Genomic DNA, 16194 nt, shown 5'->3' with positions numbered 1-16194 from the left:
TTCTCTGATCTCAGAGGCCCCAACTGTAAAGTTTTACTTCTAGTTCACTTTAGAAAGGAGTTTGAACTTTGAAAACCTCTCCTGCAATTCATTCCCTGTTGAAACCTGTCATCTGTTCCAAGCTTGCAGAATTACTCTCAATCTTTTATAAACTTGAGTTCCCAACTAACAGGAACTGTTAAGTGCAGCATCACAGAAGCCATGAGACAAGAGACTTCAAGAAGCAAAACGAGGAGGACAGGCCAATGAATATGTCCAGAAGGTCCCTGGTAGCCTTCAGGAATAACTGAGTTGGGTTAAGGACGAAATGTGTGAATTAAAAGTAGAGGCAATGTATGCAGACCAGTAGACCACCCATATGAGGACTTGGGCGAGAAAAACAACCAGAAAGAGTTTTCAGGGTTTAATCAAACGCTTGGATTTTTCTTTGTTTCAAAGCACAGAAAGCTTCTTGGATACAAAAGACTTATAGCGTAGGAAACGGAAAAGTTGAAGAAAAGATAAGAAAAGGATATAAATATGTCAGCAGAATCCTAATGGAGACGAAGGAAAGTTCCAAATTACTTGTATAAAAGCTAGCTTTAGAGTGAGGAGAACAAACACCTGACTCCAAGAAAAAGGCAAAGAATAGTATGATGAGGCAAAGATTAAAAATAGCTGCAGTGGGGACTGTGCTAGGGAAATACTAAGAAACACAAGAAAATAATGGTTCAGTGTATTAAAAGCTTATTCACTAGTTCCAAAATGAATTACCCTTATTAATTGTCCATTTTTCTCCTAAAACACCCTGCACAGCCTACCCCACCATCAACATCCTGCACCAGGGTTATAATTTATTATGTTTGTTGCAATAAAAGAATTGCACTTGTTATAATCCATGAACCTATGTTGACCCATCATTATCACTCAAAGTCCATGATTTACATTAGGGTTTACTCTTGGTGTCTTACATTATATGGATTTTGGCAAATATATAATGACATGTATCCACAATTATAGTATCATACAGAGTAGTTTCACTGCCCTAAAAATCCTGTGTGCTCTGCCTGTTCATCCCTCTCTCTTCCTAATCCCTGGCAACCACTCACATTTTTTACTGTCTCCATAGTTCTGCCTTTCCCATAATGTCATATAGTTGGATATAGCCATGGTCTTTTAAAAAATATGTGTTTAGATGGGGAGGGGAAAGGCTATCTTCTTGTTATCATCATTCACTAATTTTTAAATGATGGGATCTTTTGGTCCTTTATATATACCGTCTTACTCAAACATAGCACAATAGGTAAGCCAGCATTATCATCGTTTTTATAGAATTTTACTTTACTTCTAGTAATCCTGTTTGTGGATGTGGTCTAGCAGTTAATCCCAATTCCTCTAGGAAGTCCTGGGATATAGATGAAATTTCTATGTCCAGCAATTTCTTCCAGCAAATTGATAAGGCAAAAAATGATTCTTTCATAATCCAGAATGACTGGGAGATATAAAGGTCCCAGAAGTAAAATCCTTCGGAGTCTTGGCCTTTGCCTACAGTTTAAGGACTGTGGAACTGCCTCTCTCATCATCCATGTGGCTCTAATCCTAAGCATTGAAGAGATACATTCTCTTACATACAAAGATACTTATTGTCTTAGTAGAGTGATTATAAATAAAATATATAAATATTTTACATATTTATAAATACAAATAAAAAATAAAGCAATATCCAAGTAAACTAAACTGTTTCTAGAGTTTTCCCTTTTGTAGATCTTGTGAGATGCTTTGCTGAGGACTGGCATTATTTTTCAAGCATAAACATTTATTACCTGCAGTAAGCAGATCTTAATGACTGTGACATAGGTGTCAGAGGAACACCATTTTCATCTAAGGCCCATGATAGAGAATAGCTTAGTTTTCCTGAAGTCAAAAGACAAAGTTCTTCAGTTCCGTTTCCCTCAAGAAGAAAGGGCACATCTATTTAAAAAAGGCATTAAAAACAAATGAATATTTGAGCACATTACAGTTTTTTTCCAGACTTTTACTTGTGGAACCTCAGGAACACAAAGTTTATGTTGACCATAGGCTCTAATCTTAGAGCTCTCCCTCACCTCACATCTAAGATCCCTCAAGGTAGACTGCTTCAAACAGACTACAAAAGAGAGAGGAACATATTTATCTGGACACAGAAGTTTTTAACCCATTCTTTCTGGGAGTGGCTGCCAGCAAGAAAAAAATATTGGCAGCAGAAAAAGAGCTACTGTGTGTCTCCTTTCCTACATTCTTGAGCGTTCCGCCTCTCCTCATCTTCCTTCTGTCTTCAGAGAGCTTAACGATACTCCTTGAAACTTCTGCCAAGTTCCTAGTGCTCCCTAAAATTTTCACTCTTAAGTCTTTTCTGCTGGGTCTCCACAACCCTATTTTCTGCTTCATCTGGACTCTGTCTAAGCAGACTACATTCCTCCCTCATTTTCTGTTCTCCCCTGGTTCCTTTGCCTATTTGTTTTCTTCTCTCTCCTCCTTGCTCACTCATTCATACTCCCTTTCTTTTTACCAGCTGGATGCAGCAACTGCAAAACCCCTAGGAAGGTGAAAGAGAAGGGAGCTGGGGGAGAAGAGAAATGACAGCATTCTGGCAGACATGCTAACTTAAATTTAATTGCAGGAGGAGTAAAATCAATTGAACAACAATAAACAAAAACATCACTTCTTCTTTCCTCTCTCCTTTACCTCTTCCTTTCTCTCTCTTTCTCTTCCTCCCTCCCCTATTCAGTTCAAAGATGAATCAACCTGTCCTGGAGCATCTTTAAGATTTACTAAAGGATAGGCAGAGGCAGAGCAGCCTACCCATTCAGGAGTGGAGCTCACATTCCAGAGAGCATAGCGCCCTTGTCTCAGATGTCCCAGGAAAAGCAAAGGGGCTAATCCTGAATTTTAGATATCCCAAAGATCTGATTCAAGTCAAAGTTTTAAAAATTAGTTTAACGTCTGGAAGAAGAATTTAATTCATTTTTAACCTAATACTGTAAATATAGGATTCTTTATTCATATAAATGACCCAGGGTCATTTAGGATATGGAACTCATGAAGAAAATAGGAGGGAAGAAACATTTCTAATAAACTTACTGCTTCCTACTTCTCCATATGCAGGTATGACCAGCTTATCAGAGCTAAATTCTACATATTCCAAAACAGTTTTGCTTTTTAGCTCTGTGTTTTTAGGTAAGGGTAAATGTAGTTTTGCCAATAAGCTTGTCCTTTTACTTATTTCATAAACCTAAATATAAAAGAAATGGTTGATAAATCACTGAAAGTACAAAATAGAAAAAGAACTAAAATAAAGATCATCACTAACGTAATTCTTTCAAAAATACTAGAATGTAAAATAGGTATTGCTCTATAGCATTTGATCCACATGATTGTGAGAAAAGTAGATAATCCTAGGTGTTTAAAAGTATAATGCCTTTTACTGGTTTCAAAGAAAATCAATTGAATAAAAGGATTACAAATACAGTTCTGTGAATATATTACCTATATAACACATACCCGAATAACTTACTTCTGTGTAGCACTTTTAAAATTCTTTATCTCATTTAAACCTGATAAAAATTATAGGAAATAGGTATTATTCTTCCCACTTTGTAAATGAAGAAATGGAGTCTCTATATGAAACTATATTAATTTTTATTAAAAGTGATAGAAACCCAGGTGAAGTGCTTAAGAAAAGGGGAGATTTGCTGGCTCGTGGAATCCAAGGACAGGTTAAACAAGCTCTGGGGCAGGGAAGGGAGGGAAAGTCCCAGAATGAGTCAGGGAGGTGCTGAGTAGACTGTTCCATAGATGTCCACTGGGTACTAACCCAGGTCTTCTGATTCTGTATGCTGTGCTTTCTACTACAGTTCCATCACTGCCATAACTACAAACCTAAAGTTTTTTCAATAGAAAAATCTTATTTTGACTTATACTGTGTTATCAGTGTTTGGGGAAAGTGATATGTGTTCTAAGAAGAAGGAAATGGATGGGGGTGGGGGGGTAAATGCCCCGTGAAAGATAAAAAAGAATGTACCAATCAAAAGGATAGTTGATTAACCAAGAAAGCAGGGGAAAAGGAAAGACAAAGAGGCAAATATTTTTCTGGTCATCTAAATACTGTCCCTGTAAGAGTGAATTTAACCCAACACATTGGTCCCTGTGACAAAGGCCTCCCTAATACAGAAATGTTTGTAGGGGTTCTAGCTAATGGACTTAAAGTATTTAGGTCTGTGAAAAAATTTTCTTACTGTAAATTAGTAAATTGACTAACTAAAAAGAGACAACGAACTGATAAATATATTCAGATATTGAATTGGCATTCTGATTTTACACATCGTCCTTATAAATTTATTTAGGGTATGTAGATGCATTCTCATGGAACTGTTAAATCCAGTTTCTGAGACTGCAGAGCTGGAGGCCAGATCCTGGATGGTAGCAAATGTAAAGGTAGCGAATTCTACCTGGAATCTCCCCAGAGACAGACTTGTCTCCTAATGGAAGCTATCAACACCACTGTGTGGCTGAGATGGAGTGTGAAGAATGAAAATAGGCATTATAAGTGGAGAAAGTAGAATATTCAAAAATCTAAGTAGGAAATTGCAAGAATGTATGGAAAAAACAAGCAGTTCAGTTTGGCTGAAGTGAAGAAAGAGTAAAGAAGAATAGTAGGAAGAAAATTATAAATGTAGGTTAGAATGTTAGTCTAGGGCATATAGATTTATTTAGCAAGTTTTGCACTGCTAATGGTGCAACTTATCCCTAGATAGATTCCTTTCTTTCCCTGCCTCTTGTTTTGTTAAGATCATGTGCTAATTCATGGGATGATAAGGGATTCAAAATACACACTTATCTATTTTGGGAGGGGGCAGATTTTAAACTTCAAGTGGTTGGATTATTATATCACAATTTATTTTAGGTACAATAGTAGGAAAGTGTAGTCAGTATATTTTTTAAATAAAAATTTCAACAGAGGTACATTTTAAGATGATAGTAACTTGACAGCTCAGATGAACAAAATGAATACAGCTTTTGATCAGGGATAGCACAAAATTATTTTAGGCATTGAAAAATAACTTTGATTTAGATTTGTAATAATAATCTTCTCCCCACACCTCAAACTCCACCCCACACTCACATACACAAATCTTTTTATTTTTACTTTTATTTATTTTTATTTTTTTGTTGGGGTATAGTTGTTTTACAACGTTGTGTTAGTTTCTACTGTACAGTGAAGTGGAGTTCTCTGTGCCATACAGCCGGTTCTCATTAGTTAACAAATCTTTATTCCCTCCTAACTTTTCTTTCAGCTCTAGGTACAAGTTTAACCCTTATATTAACCAGCAAGATTTCTTGTCTAAACTCCTTTACTGTCTCTAATTTTTCTCCATCATCCTATTTTCTTCTTCTTTTAGTGAAGGGATTCTTATGGTGGGGTGTTTGGGCAGGAATCAGGGGTCTGCTGTATGTGTGTTCTTTCATCAGATTCTTAAAGGGATCCAACATTTTTTTTAAAAATGAACAAATATATCAAGAGACTGATATCACCAAGTTAAGGTTGGGGCAATTTGGAGAAATCATTCAACACTTACAATAGCTATACTACTCATAGTTTAAACAACCCTCTTCCACCTCACTAACAAATGAATAATAATGCTGCACATCTAGGGTTGGCAAGAATTTTAGCAGGATAGAAGTATTTAGAACAACTACAAATCAAATAATTTTGTACTTACAGCTATTAATAAAAGACTATTGATGAATTATAAATATATTATTTATAAATGTCTATCCATATAGATCAGTCATCTCAATATAAAAGAACTTACTTATCACATATAACAGTAGCTAACAAGAAATTTAAAATTATGTATGTCATAAAATAAGATACAAAATTAAATGACAACGGCATACCTCCAAGCAAATTGTTTCAGGCCAATATATTAACTGAATATTGAAAATTTGTTGAAACATGACTTTAAAATCAAACTGTAGGGGAGATACTGAAGTGCAAGAAACTTGTTTATTGTTGTATAATATTTTAATAAAATATTTAAGCTTCTGAATTTTGGCTCTCCTCTTTTGTTCATGCCTAAAAATTAAATAAACCTTTATTGGACCCTTGAAAAGCAAACCAGATATAAAATACTATTCTTTTCAAAATGTACCTCAACATGTTAAAATATGATCATTTTAGAGGACAAATAATATTTGAGCCCAATAACATTTGCCTATATGTGGATAAAAGCCTTTCCTACCCCTCAAATGTTTTTTTAAAAAGACATTTACTCAAAAATACAAAAAGAACTAAAATTAAGGTACCATAAATCATTCAGTTATTTTACTAAATTATAACTTAAAGAGATTATAGCACTTACCCATTATGTCTCATGAGAGGAGAAAGCTGAGAGACTTAGGAATGGGGGTGGCGGAGCTTGAATTGAGAATTCAAAAATATTTTCTAACTTTTAAAAGACACACACACACACACACACACACACACACACACACACACACACACACACACACACACACACACACACACCCATGTCTTCAATAACCTCAAGGAAGTGGCTCTAAGTCAATAGGCTTGCTGTGTCCTCTTAAAGGTCTTTGTGAATCTCTTTAGGCTTTAGGTTGTATACTGTTTTTTCCCCAGGACATTGTTTCTCTGAACCCAAAGATCAGACAGGCAAGCCAGAGAGGTTACTTTCCTGGGGCTCTATGAAAACACGTTTTGGGGGAGAAATTGATCCATTCAATGATATGAGACTACAAAGAGAGTCTTCAATCCATCCATTCATTTTTGTTCACTCAACCAACATTTACTGAATATCTTCTCAGCTGCAAGGCAACTGACCTAATGATATTTAAGACTTAATCCTGCTTTTCAGAAGGTAGACTAGTTGGAAGATAAGCCATAGGTTGAAAAATAAAATCCCCTTCTGTTCTCCATCCTAATCATCCTATAGGCCAGTATCTCCCTGCCCCCATATGTGCTCATCTTCTCTGTAATCTTCTCAGAGGGTTATGGGACAAAAGATTAATTATTCTTCCTGTCTCCCTGTAGGCCTTTTTTGACCTTCCTCCCAATTACCTTTAAAGAAATAGTTTCATAAAATAAGTCCTCTGAAAGTAGTTTAAATAATGAGCTTATGAAAATTTGTTAATTCGGGGTTATATTTATCCTCATGAAATCTTGCCTTTTTCTTCACCTGTAAACTCTTTTTAATTTTTCTTTAATCCCTGTACTCCTTTCACCTCTACCCTTGACATCGGTATATTCTCATTTTCTTTTGTTGTTGTTGTTGTTGTTGTTTTGCGGTACGCGGGCCTCTCACTGTTGTAGCCTCTCCCGCTGCGGAGCACAGGCTCCAGACGCGCAGGCTCAGCGGCCATGGCTCACAGGCCCAGCTGCTCCGCGGCATGTGGGATCTTCCCGGACCGGGGCACGAACCCGTGTCCCCTGCATCGGCAGCCGGACTCTCAACCACTGCGCCACCAGGGAAGCCCTATATTATTGTTTTCTAAAGAATCAATTCTTATTCAACTGGACATTTTAAATGGATAATGACAGCAATGCCACAACAATAGCTTTGAAAAGATATAAAGCATTATATTGCCTTTTGCCTTGACCTCCACTAAGTTTTAGCCTAGGCTTTCCAGCACAAATATCTTCCTCCTTCTCTTTCTCCTTTTTACTTCCAACTTCCATTTTATGGCTGTTCTCTTGTCCTCATTTAGATGGTCCTTTTGCATGGGTGTCTTACATAATAAATCATCTTGGGCCCTTTTTGGAAGTAGGTGTAGAACAAATAAAACATTGCTTCACTGCTGCACTTCTCTAGTCAGAAAGAAGGTAATGATAATTGTGCCTTTGTGTTTGCTACTCTTTATGTTCATTTAAAAGTTTAACCACCTATTCATTCATTTAATGAAGATGAGTATTTATTGGGCACACACTGCCTTCCAACACCATGCTAAATGATGCACATTCACAGTACTCAGAGATGAATCTGTACCAAGTTTTCCATGGGACAGAGATGTTGGAAAGTTGTACCTAGTTCAGTGCTCTAAGTTGCTACATCCTCTTTAAGGGAGATGAGATCCAAAGGCTTAGAGATGGGAGAAATGGCGATCGACATGACATCGGTTTATGCATGGATGTCCTAGGAGTAGGGAGAAAACCTTAAAGCTCAAGGAAGACGTCACAACTGAGAAGGAAAGAAGCTTGCATTGTCAAAGTAGAAAATTGTCCAGAGGGCCCTTTCTACACCAAACACTTTCTATGAAATCCAGGAGGTTCTTCAACAAGCAAGGGTGACCATATAACCTTATTTTTCACAGTGGCTTTATATTCCACCTATCTATACCTGAACAAAAATTACTACCATAGTAAAACAAAAAACAACCATCAAACTAAACTGGGTTATGTCCCACCTCAGTCATTAATTAGAAGTGTGACCCCCATCTCTAAGATGAAGATAATACCATAGAGCTATAGTGGCAATTAAATGTGCAAATATATTTTTTAAACTCAGCATGCTAAGTGCCTGGTATATGGTACTCACTCAAGAAATCTAACGTTATTAAAAAAACAATACAATTACTAGACAATATATAATGAAGAAATAATCCTTTAAAAATGCTTACAGTGAACATCTAGATAAGTTTGTTAATTCTGCTGTGAAAGAAATTTGTGGCATCAAGGTAATTGGATTTATCCTTTCAGTATCTATTTCTTCAAATTCTGAAGCTAAATATGAGAAGTTCTAGAAACAGAAAAATAAATATATAATTTATAATGTAAGTTCATTGCTTAGGACAATTATTCTTAAAATTAAACTTTATTTCTTATATTTGTCATTTTCTTGGGTAACTGTTACAAATACCAAGATTTCCTATTCTACCAAACAAATATTATAACTAGTTAAGATGAGTTGAATGTTATTTTGCAATATAAATACCTCCGGTTTCTCCCCATTCTTAAATGCTTTTCCTTCAGTTTTCTTCTGAGTCTCATATATTTTTGACAATTCTTGTTTTTGTTCATCACATTTATTCATTTTCATCCTAATTAATAATAAATAGAATTATTTAAAGCAGGAATAATGGATTTGAGAGTTGTTAGAGATCTTGCCAACACACACACACACACACACACACACACACCCCACAATTTCTTACATAAAATAATTTTACATCCCAAGGAAATTATCAATATGATACACACACATATATATGTATATACATAAAATTTCATAAACTTGTTCTTAGTTTTCACAGATTTCTCCCTACTTAGTGTCTTCAGCCTTTTCTAAGGACATCAAGAAACCTCTCTGGTGAGAATGAGTAACCAAGGGGGATGGAAGACACAAATTTAAGGGCACATGCCATGTTTCCTCTCATTTTGCTTCCTCTCATATTTTTTAAAAAATTTTTGGCTGTGCCACATGGCATGAAGGATCTTAGTTCCCCGACCAGGGATTGAACCCATGACCCCTGTAGTAGAAGCATGGAGTCTTAACCCCTGGACTGCCAGGGAAGTCCCTCTCATATTTTTTAAGCTGTGAGAACATGAGCATGTGTAAGGGCAGGACACTATAGGAATATTAAGTGGTAAATCTCAGTTATACTCCTTGGGGTTTATGAATAAACAGTAAGCAGTTCATGACATTACTACTACCACTACCACAACTACCACCACCACCACCACCACTAACAACAATGACAACTACTACTACTATTACTACTACAACTACCACCACCACCACTAACGACAACGACAACTACTACTATTACTATCACTACTATAACTAGTACCAACAACGACAACAACTACTACTACTACCACTACTACAACTAGTACCACCACCACCACCACCACTACCACTAACAACTACTACTACTACCACCACTACTACTACTACCACCAGTACTACTACTAGTAGTAGCAGCAGCTAACTTTTACATTGTACTTACTAAGCACATGCCAGGCAATATTCTAAGTACTTTATACATATTAACTCATTTAATTCTCACAGCAACCCTATGAAGTAGGTATTACTGTTATTCCTCTTCTATTAGTAGTCCAGCAAAACCCCAGTTCTCTGGAACCCTTTCAGAAAATAATTGGTCTGGGAGTTGACTTTTTATTCTTTTCAGTTCAAAGTTCAGTTTTTTATTTTTAATCTTTTAAAAAGGAGATTCTTTGATAAGTATTATATACTCTGTTGGGAATAGAAAATGGTGCAATTGCTTTGGAAAAGTCTGGCAGTTTCTCAAAATGTTAAGCACTGAGTTACCATATGACACGGCAATTCCATTCCTAGGTATATACCCAAGAAAAACAAAAACTATATCTACACACGTGAGGAGTGACTGCTCATAGGAAGGTAGTTCTACGGGGGGGGGGTGCCTAAAATGTTATAAAATGATAATTGTGGTGATGCTTGCACAGTGCTGTGAACATACTAAAAACCATTGAACTGTACACTTGAAATGGATGAACTGTATGGTATGTGAAGTATATCTCATTATCATTGTAAAATATCATATGCTTTTTGCCTTTTGCAGTAAAATATAGGGAACCTAGTGTAGATACTACCTATATGGGCTAGAGACCAGACTACCTGTGTTGAAGCCCAGACCCATTACTGACACTATGGAATTTGGGCAAGTTACTTAAGTACTCTATGCCTTACTTTTCTCATCTGAAAATTGGGTTGTTATGAGAATTAAATGCACTAATTCATGTAAAGTGCTCAGTCCAGTGCTTGGAGTATAACAAACACTCAACAAATATTATTATTGTTTTCCTCTGATTCAGGGTAATCAATATGAAAGTCATTTAACTTATTGTTTAATCCAATGGCTCACAAACTTTGTCACATATTAAACTCACCTGGGGATATTTTTAAAGTTCCTGATGCCCAGACCATACTTCATACCAACTAAATCATAATAGTGGTTTTTAGATCTCTCCCAGGTGATTCCAGTGTAGAGTAACTTAGGCAATGTACAGTACTTAGACAATAGGTGTTTTAACAGGCAGTCTCTTTTTGAGGAGATCACTGAGACAGTGATCTTGGTTCCATAGCTTCCTCCTTTCTATTCAGTAGCTCTGGGAAATGACATGGATTTTCCTGCTTGAATAGATTGCTCTTTCTATATCTTTTAAAAGCCCCTTTGACAGTTATCTGGATCCCTTCCAGGTAAGTAGGAGCCTAACAGAGAACACAGGTGAAGACAATATACAGGAATCTGGGTTCACCGTGCTACTTACCAGTGCTGTGGTTTGGGTTCAGTAGCCAAATTACAACAAGGTCTGTGGCTACGTACCCAGGCAGTTTCTCTAAGTTTAATGTAGTGTTGGTAGCGTGAGACAAGGAAAATTTATTGCTTGAATGAGAAGACAGGACTATATCCTCAATTTCCTGCTATTTTATTCTGCCACCATCACTTCATCAAACCTGCTCTAATTTCTCAATCAGTAACCTCCATGTGAGGAAATCCAATGAACATTTTTAGTCCTAGACTTAACTGATACTTCAGAAGCATTAAACACTATTAACCCTCCCTCCGATTTAAAATACTCCCCTTTCTTTGCCTCTGTGGCAGAACACTCTAACTGGTGTTTCTCTGTCCCTCCTCTGGTTTCTCCTCCTCTATCAAGCCATTCAAGGCAGTTTCTCAAGATTTAGCTCTCGGCCCTCTTTTCATCTCATTCTCTACCCTCTTCCTAAGCAGACTCATGCACATGCATGGCTTCAATTACTATTACTCTGCCATAAAAATTCAGCATTTTTCTTTCTAGTACAAACCATACAACCAGCTGCCCATTCAGTTGCTTTATTTAGGGATGTCTCAAAAGCTTATCAAATTCAATATGCCCAAAACCACATATATGAAGAAAAGATAAGCTGAGCTTAGTGTCTAGGTCCCAGGTCTTCCTGTCATAAGTACTGTCTTTCACATAGGCCTGGCTACAAGCTTATTCAATTAGGGTTCGCAAGGTGAAGGCCTGTGGTGAGGTTGCTGGTGATACACCTAGCCTGGAAACAGAGTTCCCAGGAGCACCTTCAAACATCAGCTTTTCTAGTTGATCAGAATGATACTTTGCTCTTTGTAGTGAGGTGGATGGACCTAGAGTCTGTCATACAGAGTGAAGTAAGTCAGAAAGAGAAAAAGAAATACCGTATGTTAACACATATATATGGAATCTAAAAAAAAAAATGGTTCTCAAGAACCTAGGGGCAGGACAGAAATAAAGATGCAGACATAGAGAATGGACTTGAGGATATGGGGAGGGGGAAGGGGAAGCTGGGACGAAGTGAGAGAGTAACATTGACATATATACACTACCAAATGTAAAACAGATAGCTAGTGGGAAGCAGCTGCATAGCACAGGGAGATCAGCTTGGTGCTTTGCGACCACCTAGAGGGGTGGCATAAGGAGGGTGGGAGGGAGGGAGACGCAAGAGGGAGGGGATATGGGGATATATGTATGCATATAGCTGATTCACTTTGTTATACAGCAGAAACTAACACAACATTGTAAAGCAATTATACTCCAATAAAGATGTTAAAAAAAAAAAGAATGATACTTTGATCAAGTGAAATGCCCCATTTTAGTGTAGCTGGGGCTAGCTAGTCCTGTGCGGCCAAACTCATCACTGACACTGTGGGGTTTAGTTCAGAAGTCTACAGGAGCAATCTGGAGAGGCAAACCCAAGCCAAAGTCCACGGGGAAAGTTGAATGGTAAATGTCAGAAGGAACAAATGCAAAGGGCCTCAAGTGGGATTGGAGTTTAGTAGAATAAGAGTAGGTGGTGAGCAGGAATATTGGTCCAGAGCTACTGTTCTGAACAAGCTTATTGCATCTGTGACTCTCCTTTTCTGAAGAGGGGTTCATAACGCAAGAGTGTATTAGACCGGTTTAAAATATGAGAGGCAAGTCAGCAAGTTTACATGAATTCAGGAGCCTAAGATAAACAAAGTCCATGCTGGGTTAGGTTTAGAAACTGTCAGAAGCACTTTTGTTAAAAACTACTACAGCAGGAAAAAAGATCAACAAAGCTAAACATCTTTCTTAATTGCCTGAAATTATACTAATCTTTTATAGTTTTGAAAAACAAAAGACCCAGGACAACGGCTTGTGGGAGAGAACCAGTTATTTCACTGTGGGTTCACAAACAGCTTAAGAAGTGATTAACAAGCAAAGTTTTTAATTTGTAACTATCTCCTCCACTAGATACGTTTTTGTGACTTACATGTTCCATCTAGAAGTATGATTGCTGGGTCTATGTTTAACTTTATCAAAAAGTGCCAAACTGTTTCCAAAGCAGCTGCGCCATTCTGCATTTCCACCAGCCATCAGTGAGAGTTCCTGTTGCTTTGCCAGCATTTGTTATTGCCTTTTTCTTTTCTTTCTTTCTTCTCTCTATTCTTTTCTCTTTTTTTTTTTTTTGGATTTTAGCCATTCTAATAGGTGTGTAGTGTATCGCATTGCGGTTTTAGTTTACATTTCCCTACTGACATAACATAATGTTGAGCATTGTTTCCTGTGTTCATTTGCCATCCATATACCTTCTTTAATGAAGTGTCTGTTCAAATCTTTTGCCCATTTTTAAATTGAGTTGTCTTATTAAGTTGTAAGTATTGTTTATACATTCAAGATACAAGTTCTTTGTTGACTATGTCAAATAGTTGACTAGCTTCTGGATTTTCTTTTCCAAGTTACTTTGAATTCCCAGTTATTCGTGGGCAGCTCCTCAGGAGACCTATAAGAACAAATAGAGCAGCCACTCACCTCTGAAACTGCAACTTTATCGAGGTGCTTGTAAACCCTTGGCGTTGTCGAAGGGATTTCATCTGTTTCCAGGTCCATAATATACTCTGTAGTAGGGAGAAGTCCTTTTCCTTTTCTAAGTCATAGAGCCGTTTTGTATTCCTACAATAATGTTAGATTAAAAATATGTTAGTGGGGCTTCCCTGGTGGTGCAGTAGGTAAGAATCTGCCTGCTAATGCAGGGGACATGGGTTTGAGCCCTGGTCTGGGGAGATACCATATATCACAAAGCAACTAAGCCCATGAGCCACAACTACTGAGCCCATGCACCACAACTACTAAGCCTGTGCTCTAGCACTCGCAAGCCACAACTACTGAGCCCGCGTGCTACAACTACTGAAGTCTGCGTGCCTAGAGCCCGTGCTCTGCAACAAGAGAAGCCACCACAATAAGTCCACACACTGCAATGAAGAGTAGCCCCCACTCGCCACACTAGAGAAAGCCCGCGCGCAGCAACGAAGACCCAATGCAGCCAAAAACAAATAAATTTTTAAAAATATGTTAGTGGATTAGAACTACAGTACAAGTCATTACAAATGGCCTGGAAGAATGTATTGTACTAACTCTTCTGGGCCCCCCCACCCTTCCTTTTTTTTCATTTTACCCACATCTTGATGTAGAGAATGTAATTCCATTTAGAGATTCATACCTCTTAAAGATTTTTCACTACTCTAAAGTGCTCTGCTAACATCCATGTATTTCCAGATTTTCTGGACATTCTGTAGTATATTTCTTATACATTTTTTCAGATTAACAATTAGAACCATTGCTTCAAATTTAGAGGTACTTTGCCTGACGGGTAGTGAGCAGATTATTTGGATGCTGAAGTAATATACTATTACTGGTTTCCTGACTTTGCAAACACACTATAGTATGGCAAATTATGCTGATTGATTTTCTAATATTAAATCATCCTTGCATTCCTGGAATGACCACAGTTTAGCTATATTATTTGATAAAATTCTGTTTAGCATATTTCGTGAATGAAATTGGGTTGCAGTATTTTTTGTGTTGTTGTTAGGTTTTAATTTCAGGATAATATAACCTCATAAACTGAAGTCCCAAGTTTATCAATTTTTTATCAAACATCTGGATTTGTTGATTCTATCCTAGCTTTCTTATTGATTTCTGTTCTCTTTATTTCATTCCTTCTATCCTTTTCCCTAGCTTTCTAAGAAAGATGCTTAGCTCATTAATTTTCAACCTTTCTTTTTCTCTAATATATGTATTTAAATAGTCAAATTTTCCTCTGAGAATTATTTTAGCTGTATCTCACAAATTTTGATACATAGTAGTTTTTTATCAGTAAATTCAAAACATTTTCCAATGATCAATATGATGTCTTCTCTGGTTAACAAATTATTTAGACCTGTATTTCTTAATTTCCATACAAATAGAGATTTCCTAGCAATATTTTTTGCATTTTTATGTTGGGTTTCTGCACTAAATGATTTAAGTCCTTTGAATATATTGAGACTCTGAGATTTGTTGAGATAACATAAGGTCAATTTTTGTAAATGTTCCATGTGTTCTTGAAGACAGTGGTATTCTGCAGTTGTTAGATACAATATTCTACAAATACACCAAGTCAAGTCTATTAAGCATGTTGTTCAAATCTTCTATATCCTTAATGAGAATTTTTGGTTTATTTATTCCATCAATTACTGAGAGGAATGTGTTAAAATTGCCCAATACGTTTGTGAATTTCTATTTTTCCTTATATTTCTGTCAAATTTTGCTTTATATATTTTGAAGTCATATTATGATATGCATATATGTATATGTCTGAGTGTGTGTGTGTGTGTGTGTGTGTATGCACACGTGTGAATTAAACCATATATTTCGATGTGGCCCTCTAGCTCTAGTAAAGCTTTTTGCCTTAAAGATCTATTTTATCTTATACTAACTTAGCTATGCCAGCTTTCTTTTGTTAGTGTTTATGTGGCATATTTTTTTCCATTATTTTGTTCTCTAACTTTCTATATCCCTATGTTCTAGATAAGTCTCTCCTAAATAAAATATAACTGGATTTTTAAAAATCCAATTATTGAGCTTCCCTCGTGGAGCAGTGGTTAAGAATCCGACTGCCAATGCAGGGGACACGGGTTTGAGCCCTGGTCCAGGAAGATCCCACATGCCATGGAGCAACTAAGCCCGTGTGCCACAACTACTGAGCCTGTGCACCACAACTACTGAGCCTGTGCATCACAACTACTGAGCCTATGCGCCACAACTACTCAGCCCATGTGCCACAACTACTGAAGCCCATGCACATAGAGCCCGTACTCTGCAACAAGAGAAGCCACCCGCTCACCGCAACGAAGAGTAGCCCCCGCTCGCCA

The 16194-nt window shown here is 37.0% G+C and overlaps 1 protein-coding gene across 1 annotated transcript in view; it reads right to left on the bottom strand.

The window, feature by feature from the left end:
• CC2D2B (coiled-coil and C2 domain containing 2B) overlaps positions 1–16194 on the bottom strand; it is a 99820-nt gene that overhangs the window by 52192 nt on the left and 31434 nt on the right. Inside the window, exons 12-17 of the mRNA XM_060125367.1 lie at positions 13814–13954; positions 8970–9075; positions 8656–8774; positions 5917–6094; positions 3100–3250; positions 1803–1950 (exon numbers count right to left, since the gene is read on the bottom strand). Coding sequence (XP_059981350.1) covers positions 1803–1950; positions 3100–3250; positions 5917–6094; positions 8656–8774; positions 8970–9075; positions 13814–13954 — 843 coding nt within the window. The remainder of the gene's footprint in view (positions 1–1802; positions 1951–3099; positions 3251–5916; positions 6095–8655; positions 8775–8969; positions 9076–13813; positions 13955–16194) is intronic.

This window comes from Lagenorhynchus albirostris, chromosome 16, assembly GCF_949774975.1.
Source record: "Lagenorhynchus albirostris chromosome 16, mLagAlb1.1, whole genome shotgun sequence".
In the NCBI taxonomy this organism is placed as follows: domain Eukaryota; kingdom Metazoa; phylum Chordata; class Mammalia; order Artiodactyla; family Delphinidae; genus Lagenorhynchus; species Lagenorhynchus albirostris.
Note: the sequence above shows the minus strand (reverse complement) of the source record. Positions and strands in the feature narration are given on the sequence as shown.